At 43.4% G+C, this 16694-nt stretch overlaps 1 protein-coding gene across 1 annotated transcript; it reads right to left on the bottom strand.

Moving 5' to 3' along the window:
* Positions 1–13815: 13815 nt before the first annotated feature.
* Positions 13816–16191, bottom strand: chst2a (carbohydrate (N-acetylglucosamine-6-O) sulfotransferase 2a). Its single transcript, XM_063220442.1, has one exon. The coding sequence runs from the start codon at positions 15607–15609 to the stop codon at positions 14218–14220; it is 1392 nt and encodes a 463-aa protein (XP_063076512.1). The 5' UTR covers positions 15610–16191; the 3' UTR covers positions 13816–14217.
* Positions 16192–16694: the final 503 nt, after the last annotated feature.

The raw sequence follows: 16694 nt of genomic DNA, 5'->3' as shown, positions 1-16694 counted from the left end.
GTATTGTTTCAGTTACTTCTGTGAGCATTCCAATCAGGTTGCTGTTTGTCCAAGGAGGGAGAGCCGGCTTCAAATGTGTACAGTATATTTCTCTAGGACTATACTATGCCTTAGTCTGTGTTAGGTGAACAGGCTACAGTAGTGTTTCTAAAGTGGGGCCAGTACAGCCCCCCAGGGGGCGTTTGGGAGCTCTAGGGGGGCCTTGAGAAGGATACAGATGAGAGGGGGCGGTACTTAGCTGCCATTGGGGGGCATTAGTCCATTACATGTTTTTTTCTAATACTAAGCGTGGCGTTGTAAGGCTTATGATGAGGTGTTGGGAGGCTTGTTATGAGAGCAAGGGGGCTAAAGAATGTAAGCCATATTGCCCTACAAAGCAAAAAAACTGTAACTACATTGTTGTTGAAAATTAGTTACAATGATTTACGTGTAATGACATCAAAATATTATACAGTTAATACTAAAAATGCACTCAGCGAGCGCAGGCCTCCGCCAAGGAAGCTGTTTGATAGAACATTTGACTACAGTATGTTTACATTCTTTTTTTCCAAGTCTTTCTGTCTTGTTTTTTTGTGGAGTTATAAACTGGAATGTTTGGAATTTGTCCAAGCCAAATTCACCTTTTCTAAAATGCACACCAATTTCACCACCAAAATTGAATTACGTGTCATATCCAACAACTCCACAAAATGTTATCAAAATCCGAGCATAACTTTTTGAGTTACCCTGCTGACAGACAGACAGAAAGACAAATCAATGTGACCGAAAACGCAACCACCTTGACGGAGGTAATAAAGTAACAACACTGCCAAATGTCAATACATTACCCAATACTACTTAGCCTGGACTACAGGATCATTTTAATCAGTTTCGAACTCTCCACAGTTCCTGCCTTTTTGCTTTGTAGGTCCTGTATATAGTGTGTGCATGAGAAATTCACAATGGTCTGACTATACCGTGTCTGTTTTTCTTTCTGTGGTCGTCAATGGTGGAACAAGAACAGGCACACTTCAGCAAAAATCTGCCGGGACATTGCTCAGTGGTTTTGATTCAGCACCCATCCCTCTTATCTGGATTCTGTTTCATTATCAGATGAGAATATGTCAAGCACAGGAGATCTGAAGCCCACAGCAGCTATAATAAATAATTTAACAGGAACTATATATTTCCACTGATCTACCTACATTTCTACAATTCTTAGATCATGGAATAGTTTCTCTCTGTGTGTGTGTGTCTGTCTGTTGCTCTCTCTCTCTCTCTCTCTCTCTCTCTCTCTCTCTCTCTCTCTCTCTCTCTCTCTCTGTTGAGACAGCAGATTATTTTATCAGACTCTCTGAATTACATAATACTATATCAGTGTGGTGGAATGGATTCAAGTGTGCAGTTCAAGAAAGAGGCACAAAGCTATCCTGAAGCATAGTGATGAGGGTAAGACAAGGGTATATTGTATCAATATCAATTTCAATGACTGTCTGCCCGCCTGCCTGCCTACTCACCACCTGGCTGCAGTTTTTGTATTTAACATGGTGGACATCCATTCGCAGTATATGTGCTACATTGTAGTGTTTGTCAAGGGGGGTTCTACAGCCCCTCCGTAGGCGTTGGGGAGCCCTAGGGCGGCGTTGAGAAGGATGGGGGTGGTGTTTAGTTGGGGTGCATTAGTCCCTTTTATTTTTTAATACTAAAAGCGTTGTTGGCAGGCTTATGCGGTCATGGGGGCGTTCGGAGGCTTATGATGAGGTCAGTTGGCATTCATTTTTTAAAAGTTTGAGGAAATACAGTTCCTATCACATGTCAACCTTTGTCAACCCAGTGTCACTCTCCTTGCATCCTCTGGTCTAAGCCAACACAGAATAAGATAAGCAATTAGGGATGCACCGATACCGGTACTGGTACTGGTATCGGTATCGGCACCCGATACTGCTCATTATACTCGTACTCGTCAAGCACTTGCCGATACCAGGTACGATACTGCTATTACACAAAACAATGCAAAATCTTGTCACGTTCTGTGGACTTGAAAGCAGCATGGAAAAAAAGTGCCACCTCATACATTTACTAACATTTAAATCTAGATGGAAATGGACAATAAAAATATCACAGGTGGAAAAAAACAAGGCCATGCATTTATTTTCATTGTATTTTGGTGGTAAAAGGTATCGGTATCGGTATCTGCAAGTACACACATTAATGTACTCGTACTTGTATCGGTTCACAAAAAAGTGGTATCAGTGCATCCCTATGGCCAATACTTGGCACGCAGGCACAAAAAAGGACTAAATACATTGGGCTGAGTACCACCACAAACTGCCTGCTGTTTGCTATGCAATGAGGCAATGAAGCTTGTAAAGGCTGCTATGTGGTTAGTGTTTGGTTTGTGGTCCAGATCGTCAAACACACTCGTAAAATCAGCTTGTACATTTTCAAAAGACTCTTTAGTTTACATCTTTACACCTCTTCAAAACCTGATAAGACTAATTGCCCCAATAGAACTGTGTACCATTAGCGTATTATAGCGTTTCTCACAGACAACTACTCATTTTCGAGAAAACAGTGGATATTATTGTATAACCTAAACCCTCTGAATCCTCAGCATGTTTTTTTTTCTCTATACAGTTACTTCTAACTGTGTGTGTGTGTGTGTGTGTGTGTGTGTGTGTGTGTGTGTGTGTGTGTGTGTGTGTGTGTGTGTGTGTGTGTGTGTGTGTGTGTGTGTGTGTGTGTGTGCGTGTATGTGAATGTGTGTGTGATGGCAAGAGAGAGAGAGCGGGTGCTCGGCAGTGTGAGCATCATGAGCTAATGTAATTTGAGCAGGGTTGAGAGAACATTACTGACCTTCATGGCCGAGTAAGACTCCATAGTGAGAGAAGCTTTAACAGTTGACGGTCGGCCCCGCCATAGAAAAACAACAAGAGAGCCTCTGTTCTCACCCGCAAAATAGGATCCCATCACACCCAGCCTCTTTGCATGATTTTTTTGGTACATTTCCCTTAATTATCTGATAGCATTAAGTGACTTGTCCGGGTCAGAGGGGGCGACCACGGCAGGATCCTGTGCAAATGGACAGATAGAGCTGTCAGATTACTAAGCTAAAGGAAGCTGGCACCATCAGACAACATTTAAAGTGTCGGTCGGCCGACCACTCACCCCTGACCGCATACACTTAACCATGTACTATACTACCACTCATAGCCCAACAGACAGCCTTGGCTGAGCATGGCCCAACATCATGTGTAAGGGCCCCTTCTCAATGTATACAATGTAATGGGTGGGTGCCCAAATCCGGATATCCCTCTACCTAGGACCAGGACAACTGACCCGTTGCCTTAGAAATGTTAAGCTTAGTTGGATTGTTTGAAGACTACTCCCATTACACAACATGACAAAGAGCTGTGTCTTTTTTGTTAATGTGAACATGTTCGTTGAAAATCACTGGGATTCATTAGGATTCAGTGCTTTTTCTATTTAATTCTGAATGAGAGTGAGGCCCATGGTAACATCGCTATCGCCTCCTTTGCACAGTGAAAGACTTGTGTTAGCACTTCACCACTTGGTTTCACACATTATTTTACACCCATTTAAGAATAGAAAACACCTCCGGAGGGCCCAAAGCCATGTGTTTTTAAGAAGGACACTCACAGTTGGTGGAAATTGAAAGCTTAATTATGTGTCTCATTAATGGACAAGAGGTTCTCATTCCTTTTTAAAACGATAGCTCTGTAAAAAAAAAGGATGCTATACCTTGATGTCATCAGACATGGATCAAACATGGATCAAACTAACATACTGTATTAAATTTGTGTAGTCATACGACATTAGCAGGATTACATTTGAGTTTTGAAGAGTTTAGACAGAGAGAAGAATGCACAGCTGTCTCAAGTAGCACAGCCTTCTTACCAAAGTATCACTGCCACAGTTCTTTATTGGTTTGTTGGTGAAGAGTGCATTTCAAAAGCTTGCAGTGAATTGATTGTCTTTGTGTCTGAGTGCTTACTCTACAACACGTAAACAATAACAACAAAACAAATAATCTGTGCGCAAATCAGTATTGTAGAAGAAATGCTTTGGTATCCCCACAATCACACAATTACAAACGGCAAGTATGGCAGGAGCTATCAGTAAATTCTAAGACATATAACTGCATTTCTTGCTGTTATATGCAGATTTTGGTTGTAGCTAATGATTATCCTAATTTGCATATATTTTTGTAATAACTTAACTGAACTGAATAACTAAGCTGAAAAATGAAGAGACATTAATTAAAACTAGATTGCATTTCCTCACAGAAAATGCTGGAGTATGCTTGCCCGTCTTGCATTCGTTGCCCTTCATGCATGCCTTGCCTTTCATGCATGACTTGCCCTTAATGCACATGCTGCCCTTCATGCATAAACAACATACAGTTAACCATCTAGATATGAGCTAACTTCCTGTTTGGTATGTATCATATTGGCAAAAACACATTTTCACCAACTGTAGCGCCCCCCAGTGTCCGTATTACACTGAATTCGGTACGTAGCCTCTGGGTGTACTGGAGATCATGTGTGAGAAATTTTGTTAAGATCTGTCTAGGCGTTGCTGATATATGAGCTAACTTCCTGTTTCCACGGTAAGTTTGCCTTTTTGTCATATTTGATTGGCTGCTGTGCACCGATGCTTTCAGCTACTGCTCTGTAAGTTTCAGCATAGGTGCAAAATAGTCCAATGGTGGTCTGATAAAAATTGTAGGACGAACAGAGAAAAATTGTGGGCGGAGCTTCATTTTTATTGATTTTTGAATATGTCAAAATGGCGGGAAATTCATGATGATAAATATGACATCAAAATATGCGTTGGATTTGGCTTGACCCAAGGATTTCAATGATACCAAGCGTTTGATGATTTGAAGTCAATACGGGCCAATATCGGCAAAAACACATTTTTGCTTATTGTAGCGCCCCCTAGTGGTGTATTTACACGAAAATTGTTTTGTCTCCTCTGGGGAAAGTCCTGATGATGTATATAAAGTTGGGTTCTGATACAAGTAGCCGTTGCCGAGATATGAGCTCACTTCCTGTTTGGCGTCTTCGCCGCAAACTTTGATTGGCTCCTGTCTGGAGACGGTTTAATCAATCGTTCCAGGACTTTGAGGGTGAATGTATCTCAGTCCGAAGATACCCTCACAAAATTTTCGTGACGATCGGTCAAAAATTGTGGGCGGGGCATCATTTTTATTGTATTTTACAAAATTCAAAATGGCGGAAAAACTTTCCAGGCGGAAAATGACGTCATAGGGTGCATTGGATTCGGCTTGGCCCAAGGATTCCAGGGATACCAAGTTTTTGAAATTCCGACCAACGGTTCAAAAGTTACAGCATGTAATGTACTTGCAACTTTGACCTGCTGGTGGCGCTACAGAGTTTGAGGTACCTCTGTGAAAAATACAAATCCTGGTCGTCTTATCGAGCCGAACGTTTCGGTCTTTGAACGGACTTTCTATCTTGAGCGGTTCTTCAAAACGAACCGTTCGTAGACGGAAGGAGAAAATTAACTAGATTGCATTTCCTCGCAGAAAATGCTGGAGTATGCTTGCCCGTCTTGCATTCGTTGCCCTTCATGCATGCCTTGCCCTTCATGCATATGCTGCCCTTCATGCATATGCTGCCCTTCATGCATACACAACATACAGTTAACCATCTATACATGAGCTAACTTCCTGTTTGGTATGTATCATATTGGCAAAAACACATTTTCACTAACTGTAGCGCCCCCCAGTGGCCCTATTGCACTGAATTCGGTAGGTACCCTCTGGGTGTACTGGAGATCATATGTGGGAAATTTCGTTAAGATCTGTCAAGGCGTTGCTGAGATATGAGCTAACTTCCTGTTTTGACGGTACGTTTGCCTTTGTTGTCAATTTTGATTGGCTGCTGTGCGCCGATGCTTTCAGCTATTGCTCTGTAAATTTCAACATAGGTGCAGAATAGTCCATTGGTGGTCTGATAAAAGTTGTATGACGAAAAGACAAAAATTGTGGGCGGAGCTTCATTTTTATTGGTTTTTGAATATGTCAAAATGGTGGGAAATTCATGATTGTAAATATGACATCATAGTATGCGTTGGATTCGGCTTGACCCAAGGATTTCAGCGATACCAAGCGTTTGATGAATTGAGGTCAATACGGGCCAATATGGCCAAAAACACATTTTTGCTTATTGTAGCGCCCCCTAGTGGTGCAATTACACGAAAATTGTTATGTTCCCTCTGGGGATAGTCTTGATGATGTGTATAAAGTTGGGTTCTGATACAAGTAACCGTTGCCGAGATATGAGCTCACTTCCTGTTTGGCGTCTTCGCCGCCAACTTTGATTGGCTCCTGTTTGGGGACGGTTTAATCAATCGTTCCAGAACTTTCAGGGTAGATGTATCTCAGTCCGAAGATGCCCTCATACAATTTTCGTGACGATCGGTCATAATTTGTGGGCAGGGCATAATTTTTATTGATTTTCACAAAATTCAAAATGGCGGAAAAACTTTCCAGGCGGAAAATGACGTCATAGGGTGCATTGGATTCGGCTTGGCCCAAGGATTCCAGGGATACCAAGTTTTTGAAGATACGACCAACAGTTCAAAAGTTAGAGCATGTAATGTACTTGCAACTTTGACCTGCTGGTGGCGCTACAGAGTTTGTGGTGCCCCTGTGAAAAATACAAAACCAAATCGGCACACCGAGCCGAACGTTTCGGTCTTTGAACGGATTTTCTATCTTGAGCGGTTCTTCAAAACGAATGGATCGTAGAGAAAAGGAGAAAATTAAAAAAAATAAGAAAGGAGAAACGGGGGAATAACAATAGTATGCTTGCCGCATGGCAAGCATACTAATAATAACCCGGAAACGGGGGAATAACAATAGTATGCTTGCCGCATGGCAAGCATACTAATAAGGGGTTTGATGGTAACGATTGTCTTATGATTGGACGAGGTGGAAAACAAAATATGCATGAAGTAATGAAGTATCTTCTTCATTCTGAGCAGAGGGGACCTTTTATTTATTTGTTCATTAACCAAAGAGTGAGCAAGACATGCATTTGCTTTTGAGGGAGCGCTAGGCTTTTTCACTGATATATTCTGCATCACATCCATTATACTGCAGGCCTACACTCTTTTGAGCAATTTAATGTGTATTATACTGTACACTCTTTGGAGCATTTCATATTTTCATTGCGAAATAGGCTCCAAAACGACTGCAACGTGGATTAATATGAATTTGGACATAAACATTATGAGAATGCATTTTTCCTGGATGTCAATATAGGTATTACTCTGGCTCAGAACACCTCTGCCAGCCCCAACATCTTTGATTTATACTTGCTGGGCTGCTATCGGATAGGCTTTTCATTAATTTTTAATGGCACAATATGATTTTTAGGCAGGCTGATGCTGTCTAATTATCTTACTTTGAAAGATACCTTGGGCCCTGAGAGGACAGTAGGAGACTGCACTATAGATTTTCGCCCTGGCTGCCTTGGCTTGAGCCCTGCTCTGCTCTGGCCCTTGATGTGTGTTGGATGCCAGCCCAAGTGTAGGACGCACCCCTGGGGCACTTGGGTTATCTGGCCAAGCCAAGTTCAGCCAGACTAGCATACCTCACAACCCAGAGAAGAGAGAAAGAGGACACTCCCTGTTTGCTTTCATTTGCAAATACTTTGTCTTTGGAGGGAGGGTGGTGGTATGGGGTTAGGAGAGCAGGCTAACGAAGTGCAACACACAACATACACAACGCACGCGCGCGTGCACACACACACACACACACAGACGTAAACACACACACACGTAAACACAGACACAGACACACACACAAGCACACAAACACCCATTAACTAGCCTCATCATAGTCTTGCAGACAAAGAAATAGATATGGGTAGGGAATCATTGCCGTAAATGACTGAGGGCTTGGAGCAAGGTTCTTTGTGTCTCTCTCCACCACCTTACCCCCCTACTCCTTAGCTACACCCCATTCCTCCTCACTCCCTGCTGCACAACACATCTCCATCCCTCCCCAGAGCGTCTGTGGTTACACCACCATCTGTTCTTCACGCTGCCTCTCCGCCATTGGCCGACGAGGATTCAGATGGGCCCTGTAACTATGACAACAGCAGAGAGCATCATCTCGGCAGCCGCAGCGGGGAGGTGTGAATGATGATGACCAACTGGCTGATGGAACAGCATCCATCGCCATAAGTAACCACGAAAAGCCACACAACGGGCTCAAACGCTCCTCATTGGATCCAGTGCCATGAAGCCATGCCCTAAACAGTAAAAAAGGGGGCCATTGGGAGGCTTATGATGAGGTCCAGGGGGCGTTTTTTCAAACAAAGAGAACCACTGCACTACATAGTAAATTTTGTAGTGTTAATTCACACCCAAAGATTTTGCCTCCACACATAGTCTGGCGAAACCCTCCTAGTTCGCCGCCCGGATCAAGCACAAGGCATTGACCCTTGCCTACAAAACCATCACAGGAACGGCCCCAGCTTATCTGAAGGACCTGCTAACGCCTTATGTTACTGGAAGAGAACTGCGCTCATCCAGCACAAGCCGTCTGGCTCTGCCATCCAGTCGCTCTAGGTCAGGGGTGCCCAACCTTTTTTTAACCGAGATCTACTTTTGAAGTTGATGGTCTGCCGTGATCTACCAAGTCAAATTTAAGGATGTCAGTATGAAAATTTAAGATCACCATTTATTATGAACAAAATGTTTTTAGTAGGCTACTATGGCCGTATCTTTTCAGTGTGTTTTTAAAGTCTGCTGAATAGCCTATGTTTACAAAGCAATGCAGCACTGATGCAGAGATAATTTCAGTCCTACACAAGTCATAAACAACTGAAACAATTTAAAAATGATAAAACATTTGGTATATAAAAGGCATATGTAGGCCCTATTTCTAAAATATGATGAAGCATATCATGCCTTCAGTGGTACAAATTAAAAAGGGCTCAGAAATTCACCATTTGTTATGAGTAAATAGTAGGCTAGTTAAGTTCACTTTACTATGAGAGAGAGAGAGAGAGAGAGAGAGAGAGAGAGAGAGAGAGAGAGAGAGAGAGAGAGAGAGAGAAAGCAATGAGAGAACTCATTGGATTGGTTAACACCCCTGTTAAGAGTGACGTCTACTTTTTTTCAGCTCTATGGGACAGTAGCACAGCAAAGGCTTTCTGTTGTGAATTTGGCCAATCGTTTTGTCCACAACTGGAGCAAGAAACAGCACAAATTGAAGTGAATTCCATACATGTCAACAACTAAAATTTCCCTTACACGCGGCACGCGATGTACACGCAGTTAGCGATGATGCATGCGACTATGCGATTTGGACGAAGTTCCTCGCATCTCGCCGCGTCATAGCGCATCGTTGCGCACATGTTCTGTTACTCACCCGATGTTACATGTGTGCACACATGAATCAACTGCAATACCCTTACGGTCACTTCCTAATGCTTTCTCCTCATTCTGTGCAGAGGTCGCGTTAACCGACAAATGTCCGTCATTGACGGATTTTTTTGAAGGATGACGGAAAATTCTGAAGCCTGTCCGTCATTTTGACGGATCAATATTCAGGGTGATGATAGATAAATCACAAGTTTAAGTAGGCCTACCCCTCTATCGAGTAGAGCAAATATGCATTTCAATTAGGCATAGTTATCAGCGCAGATAATTTCATGCTACTATCGTTTGCCTTTCTCCCTCTCTCCCTGCTTGTCATACCATGCGCCGCAGCTGGGCCGTTCAGCTGGCTGCAGCAGAGCGCGCGCCTCTGCTCTTGCTCAAAATAATGAATTAAAATTAAGACGTTGCCACCATACACGTGTGACTTCGACTTTAAGAATCAGAACTATGTGTAGACCTAGGCCTACTACATTTACCGACTATCTAATTTTCTGCCAATGACGAAGTTGTCCCTCTATCGCCCTTCATAGAAGCATTCTTTCATAACTCCTCGCTTGAAACATAAACAGATATGCGAATAGCACGTTTGCTAGCCAGAACCTTCACTCAACGGCAACGCAGGTCTAAAACGGCTTCAGGACATCAACTAATAAAAACGACGGATATTCAAGAACCTAAATATTACCAGGCAACGCAACTTACAACTTGGCAAACGTTGCCAGAAACGGCTTCTCTCATTTCGATAGCTGGTTCACCCATTATAGGCGATATATTTTTTATTCAGACAACTTTACCGCGCTCCCAGAGCCAACATATCAGCCGATGGGGCTGCGTATGGAGAGGCTCCCTTTACCGTCGCTGACATTTTTCAACAAAGTTTTGCGAAATCTGGTCGTCTTCCTGTTGTAGGCTTCAGTGCCTTTATCTACTGTCCGGGCTACACCTTTCTGCTTCAAGACGGCTTTCCTTCCCATCGTGCATGTGAAGTCCAACGTGAATATTATTTAACACTGCGCCTTTGTATTACAATCGGTGCATTAATCAGAGCAAAACGAGTGACTGACAGCTGTTGGATAAAGCCCTGCACGCGTCTTCTAAAAAAGTGCTTGTGGTGACCATAGCGCTGAACACTGAATCAGACGCGCGTCATGAGAGATATCTGCAGCTTTTTAAACAGTGCAATGAGGGAGGCAGAGAGAGTAGACAGCAAAATTGACTCCATCCTTGAAGTTGGAGAATGAATCTCGAGTGAAAGGGGGTGTATTCACAGCGGTTTACTCTCAATTGGCCGCAATTGCGCATGTGTTGTTCTCGGTGCGGGGTCGCGACCCCCACATTGAGAAACCAGGTGGAGAATTTTAAAAAAATAGGCGATGACGGATTTTTTTCGACCCTGTCCGTCAAAATGACGGACTGTGAAAAAGTCTAGCGCAACCTCTGATTCTGTGTTACCGTGGGACTATCTATCTAACCAATACAGTACCAGCAGCTTGCTACATAGCCTACTTTTGAAAGACAGTATTTTCCCCGTCACATTACATGTCTCGCGATCGACTGCCACTCCCCTCGAGATCGACTGGTAGCTCGCGATCGACTGGTTGGGCACCCCTGCTCTAGGTACTCCCAGTCAAGATAGTTCTCCGTTGTGGTACCCAAGTGGTGGAACAGTCTCCCAGAGGCAGCAAGACTGAGCACATCTCTTGCAGCTTTCAAGAAACAACTAAAGACATTCCTCTTTCGAGAGAATCTACTAGACTAATGCTTGAACTGGCCTTGCCCCAGGGCAGACTCCTGTTTAGTTTAGTTTAGTTTAGTTTGTGAGTGTGTGTCTGTGTGTGTGTGTGTACTCGTTATTTACTCTTTATATTTAAAAAAAAACAAAAAAAAACACAACAACTAACCCCTCTTTGCAACTGCACTTGTTGTTCTGTATATCTCCTGTGCACTTTGTATTTGCTTGTGATGTTGGCTTGATTATGTCCTCTTTTGAAAGTCGCTTTGGTTATAAAGCGTCTGCCAAATGCAATGTAATGTAATGTAATGTAGTTTGGTTCGCTCTCTGTTCTGCCAATCAGCAGACAGTTGAGAGTGGTGACACAGAACTCACCCACAGAGTCCGTTACTGATTGGTTAAGGTAACACTATTCACACTTTTGGATTGTTATTTGTATGCTTTGGCAACACTGTATCATAACAGGCATGCTAATGAAGCACAATTTTAATTTTAATTTGAATACGGAACTCCAATGAATTTTAATTGCGGAGTAAGGTCAGACCATCTCCCACCCTCCATGGAGACGGATTCCTCTTAGCTTGGTCCAGACTGTTTTGACGGAGTCAAAATTCGGCTTCCGTCCAGGCTAGGACTAACTAGAAGAGTGTTACATTTGACTCCTTACGCATTGACAAAATTGACAATGTACCCTGATCAGCATTGCTGAGGATAGTGTGGAGGAGGTTAGAATGTGTTTCCCTTCCCTTATAAGCTACCGTTTATCTCCTGACCTGGATACATAGTAAAGTAGAGTAAAGCAGAGTAGGCTAGAGAATAAGGCAGGGGTAGGGAACCAGTGTCTCAACGGCCATTTACGGCCCTTGAGGACGTCTTACCCAGCCCCTGACATAATTCTTAATGTCATGCAGTTTCACATGACATGACAGTTTTGTAAAGAAATGTTAGAGAGTACATTTGCAATACAATGAAGTTATATTTTCAGGGGACCTAGTGAAGGTGGGGTCTGTTGTAAAGGTGGCCGTCTTCATTATAGACCTTAAGTGCAGGAGGAAATCCTGGTTTGTGTTCACTGTTCATAGCACAAGGCTTGGAGGGATTTGTTAAATGTGAAGTGGCCCTTGGAATGGAAAAGGTTTCCCACCCCTGGTATTAAGGCCATAGTCACCGGGTGCTATCACTGTCGTTGTAGCTGCAGACTGACTTGCTAATTAGATGTTCACATTACTGACCACAAAAGGCAGTCAGTATTTCTCAATATGGGCAGCTCAGCTTTTGCTGCATTTGTATGACCACATTTCCACAAAAAAAGCTATACTGCTGTCAACTTCACATCAAGAAATGCAGTCAAGCATGCATTACAGAGCTTGTAGCATGACACATAACGCCTGCAGGTCACTGTATGTCTGCGACAATGTTATTACTGTCAAATTCAACATGAGAGTGCTGCACTACGCACTGCCCTCGATTTTCAATGTCTGACTGTGTCTTTCAGTCTATGACACAAACTGTTGCACTCATACTAAACTCCTTGTTTTTTGTGAGCATTGTACCCAGGACCCTAAATTCACTTTTTTACCACCAGCTAAAATGACTGGTACAAAGTAGATGTAAGGCATACTAGCCAAACATAAACTCACTAATGGGTCAACGTGGCTAATAAATTGGTGTTCTCTACTTCTTCAAACTGAAATTTCACCAGCATTTGTGGCTGGTGTGAACTTAGACCCCCGGTTGTAGCCTAAAGCAAGCAAGCCACTATAGTGCAACGGTCGTGCATAGGGGATTTTTTATCAGCTTTTAAAAACAGACACTGGCCCTGTGACCTTGACACCAGGCGGATGGTGATAAAGCAGTTAGGAGTGCGCTGCTGTGAAGCCTGTCTGCCTCCCCTCCCGTCTCTCCGCTGGCCTGGACCTCTATTTTTGGAACAGCACACTCGGCTGCCACTGTCTCCGTCGCTGCCACATGCCCCTTCACAACACACACATTGAGTCACACACACACACACACACACACACACACACACACACACACACACACACACATGCACAAACACACACACACACACACACACACACACACACACACACACACACACACACACACACACACACACACACACACACACACACACACAATGAAAGCCTATAAGGACTTTATCTAGGAGTGTGGGGAAGGTAGTGCAATTACATCCATCAATAGGACTCTGCATCTCTTGAATCAGAGCATGTCTACCCCTCCCATCACCTCAAACATTTAGTTCACATGTCCACGGGGGTGTACTTTCAAGGGCTGTTTCTATGACAGATCCTCATCAGTAATAACATCATTATAACAATCACTTTTCTTGCGCACTGGTTTTCCCATTTACCACTTGTATGAGTTTTAAGACCTCTGGTCACCACTGATACAATTGTATCAATAACTAATGCTATTTTACATTAATATATTAGTATCTTTCTGTACTGTTGAAATGGTCATCTCTCACAAGTGTTATTCTGAATGAACTTGAACTTGTCAACCCCTATTGGCAGTTGTTTTGTGTAAATACTGTGACAATCACACTCACAGTCTACCACAATGCTGGCATGTGGGAACTGCTTGTGTCTTGCATAGACCAGCATGTATTGATTTCAATGCACAATACCTCAGCCAAGTTTAGTAAATATGATCTCTCTTTATATTGAGCGTTTTAAACAGGACATACTTAGAATAACAGTTCCATACTGAGAAAGCACATTTCAAATTCCCTAAACAGAATGTAAAACTTGAAAAAAAATGCTGCCATTAATAAATAAGGTGTGAATGTGAATAAGACACAAAAAAGTGTTTTTTTCTTGTTCTTCTCTTTCCAGTCCTTTGTGATTTAACCTTTTGCCTGTAACAATTGTGGTCCCAAAAAACAGCCTACTACATGGCTGAACCAAGCCATACATTCCAACAATGCATGTGCAATGAACATATAAAAAAAACCTCCTTTGTAAGGACAAATTAATTGGCCAGTAACGTCAACAGTTATACACTAAAATTGACATGCTGTCTTTGGTGAGAGGGGGGAGTTAAAGTTTGGGCACTGTCAGTAGTGGTTTGGTCAGATCTCTGGCATCTCCAGATGTGCGCACGCGAATGTATCCAAGCACAGACATGAAGTGGTGACAGAAGTCTTCCACCTGTTTAATTTGCTGGAAACTAAGGACAGTCCTCCACGCACTTGCAGCCTGCGTCGCATTCCTTGACGAGACTATGAAGGGTTTTGATGACGAACTAGTGCCGCTTGTCATGTTCAAGGCAAACGATTCAATGTCGTGATTTGCTGACAGGTTGACAAAGCGATAGATGTTCCGTACCGTCTTGATTGGATTTTCCACTAAATCCTCGTATCGCACAGTCATGTACTTTCCTTTAAACCACCTAGGTGGATTTATGGCGGTTTTAAGAGTTCTGGATGTGCGGTCACATATCACCTCCATCGCTCCAATGGAATGGTAGTCCGATCCGTCTTTTTTGTTAACTTTGTGACTTGGATCTGCGAATGGCATACGGCGAAGTTTGGGGTCTCTGCTGCGTACTACCTGCAAATTCTCACGGATCAACCCGTGCCTTGATTTAATCCTCGAGTTTGCCACAGCTCTGGGGTCTCTGACCAAATGAATCACCTTCAGATTTAACGACGGGTCCTCCATTAAGGGAGCCAGTACGTTGACATCCAGGATGCGCACTCCCTTGATTACTATTGTGTTGTATTTCAAGCACTCCTCTTCCAGTACCCTGAGACTCTGGGGAGGGCATTTCTTGCACACCTTGTCATCCACCATTCCCACAACATCCTTTCTGTACGCTGAGCAAAGTGGCAAAGAGCACATCACTTTATTGAGAGTGGCACCGAAAACTCCAAGAGAAGTTACATTCTTTCCGCCGGGGCTATTGTAGAGGTTAAACACAGAGAAATCACAGCGGTACAGGGAGTTCAACATGTCTCTAGCCGCCCCCTGAAGAGACACCGCATCACCGGGGTAGAGCTTCTGCCATATGTGCCACATGGGTTCGTATAGGAAGAATACGTCGGGGTTTTGATTGAACAGCTCTCCAAAAAAGGACGACCCTGATCGCCAGGTCGTCAACACATAAACAAGCTGTCTTTTTCTGGCTTGTGGGGCTTTGTAAAGAAAACGGATATCAGACCGGCTCTGAAAAGTGGTGCTTTGCATGTGATGGTTGCATTGTTGGGGTTCTTTAGTCCATTTGTAGTTAGCCAAGTTCAGCATTGTCAAAGCGACGAGAAGAAAGTAGGCTATGAACATGATGATCCTCTTCCTCCGTAACACTTTCATAACAAACCCGGGATTTGCTATGATCTTCGTATTGTTCCTGTAGGTTTTGGGTTTCCTCCCGAATCCAACATCTTTCTCCCATGGTGGCGTTAATTTCAGTTGATACGGTTTGTTTTTCATTTGAAATGGCTCAGTCTATCAGTTGTGTGGTGATGTTTAGATGCGTAACGCTGTAGCATTCCATGTAGCGGCTGCAGTGTTACATCTGGAAGAACACGTTTGCATCACATCCATCGATAAGGGAACTCGTGAACTGAGTGATCAGCTGCCAAATCCTCCACGAACCCGGGTGAAAACGTAAACAAGCTGTGCTGCAGTGCGCAAATGTTCGCATTCGGAATTAAGGCCTTGGCTCAGGAATTACAGATCTATATGAACTTGTACTCACTGAGAATTACTGCTTCGGATCCCGTTTCAGTTCGCTGATGCATCTCGGCACAAGGTACATGGTAAACAAAGTAGCATACCATGAAAGAGGTAGGCTATGGTCTGTGGTTGGAAAAAAAAGATCAGATTACGTAGGACAGGTAGCATCTGGCACCGGCAGCATAGCAAAACAATTCTCCATTTACGCGCGTCTGTGACCTCTCTCTCGTAACTGAAAATATCCTCTGCCTATTTCGAGAATTAAGCCGACCACTGGACAGTGTCGTAGCACTGAAACTAATTGCAACTGCGCGAAGTCAATCAGAGCATGGCACACCAAAGTCCCTCCCACCCGAGCCAGTGATTGCTGTGAGGTCTGGGAATCGGTCTGCCGGCGAAGAATGTAACTGGCATTTCACATGTCCGTCTGATGTCGTGACTATGCAAGGAGGGACCGTCCCTCTGACAGTCATATACAGCACTACTTCAACATCCATTGCATCCCTTCATCATTGATGTGTGCACAAAAATATCGGAGCGCCCTACACGTCACATCCATGTCGCACTAATCCTGCGCACCCATTAAAACGCGACAACGGCACCCCCAGAATGTCTGGGGTTTGTGATCACATGCCTCTCAGGAACATGATATTTTATTTGAGTGGAACAGGGAACCCATGTATCCACGTTATTATATGCGTTATTATATTATATGGGGTGTGAAAACTGTAAAAGGCTACTGTTGGTAAATGTGTGACGCTCAGAGCACGTTACGTAAGGTGGATATTAAATTCCATCTACCTCCCTGTAGTAGAGGCTTGCCTGCATTACCACTTTAT

The sequence above is a fragment of the Engraulis encrasicolus genome, chromosome 16 (genome assembly GCF_034702125.1).
Source record: "Engraulis encrasicolus isolate BLACKSEA-1 chromosome 16, IST_EnEncr_1.0, whole genome shotgun sequence".
In the NCBI taxonomy this organism is placed as follows: Eukaryota; Metazoa; Chordata; class Actinopteri; order Clupeiformes; family Engraulidae; genus Engraulis; species Engraulis encrasicolus.
The sequence above is the reverse complement of the archived record's forward strand: the minus strand, read 5'-3'. Positions and strand labels throughout refer to the sequence as shown.

What these genes read in the sequence shown, in the direction of transcription:
- chst2a (XM_063220442.1), bottom strand. Translation starts at nt 15,609, where the DNA reads ATGAAAAACAAACCGTATCAACTGAAATTAACGCCACCATGGGAGAAA.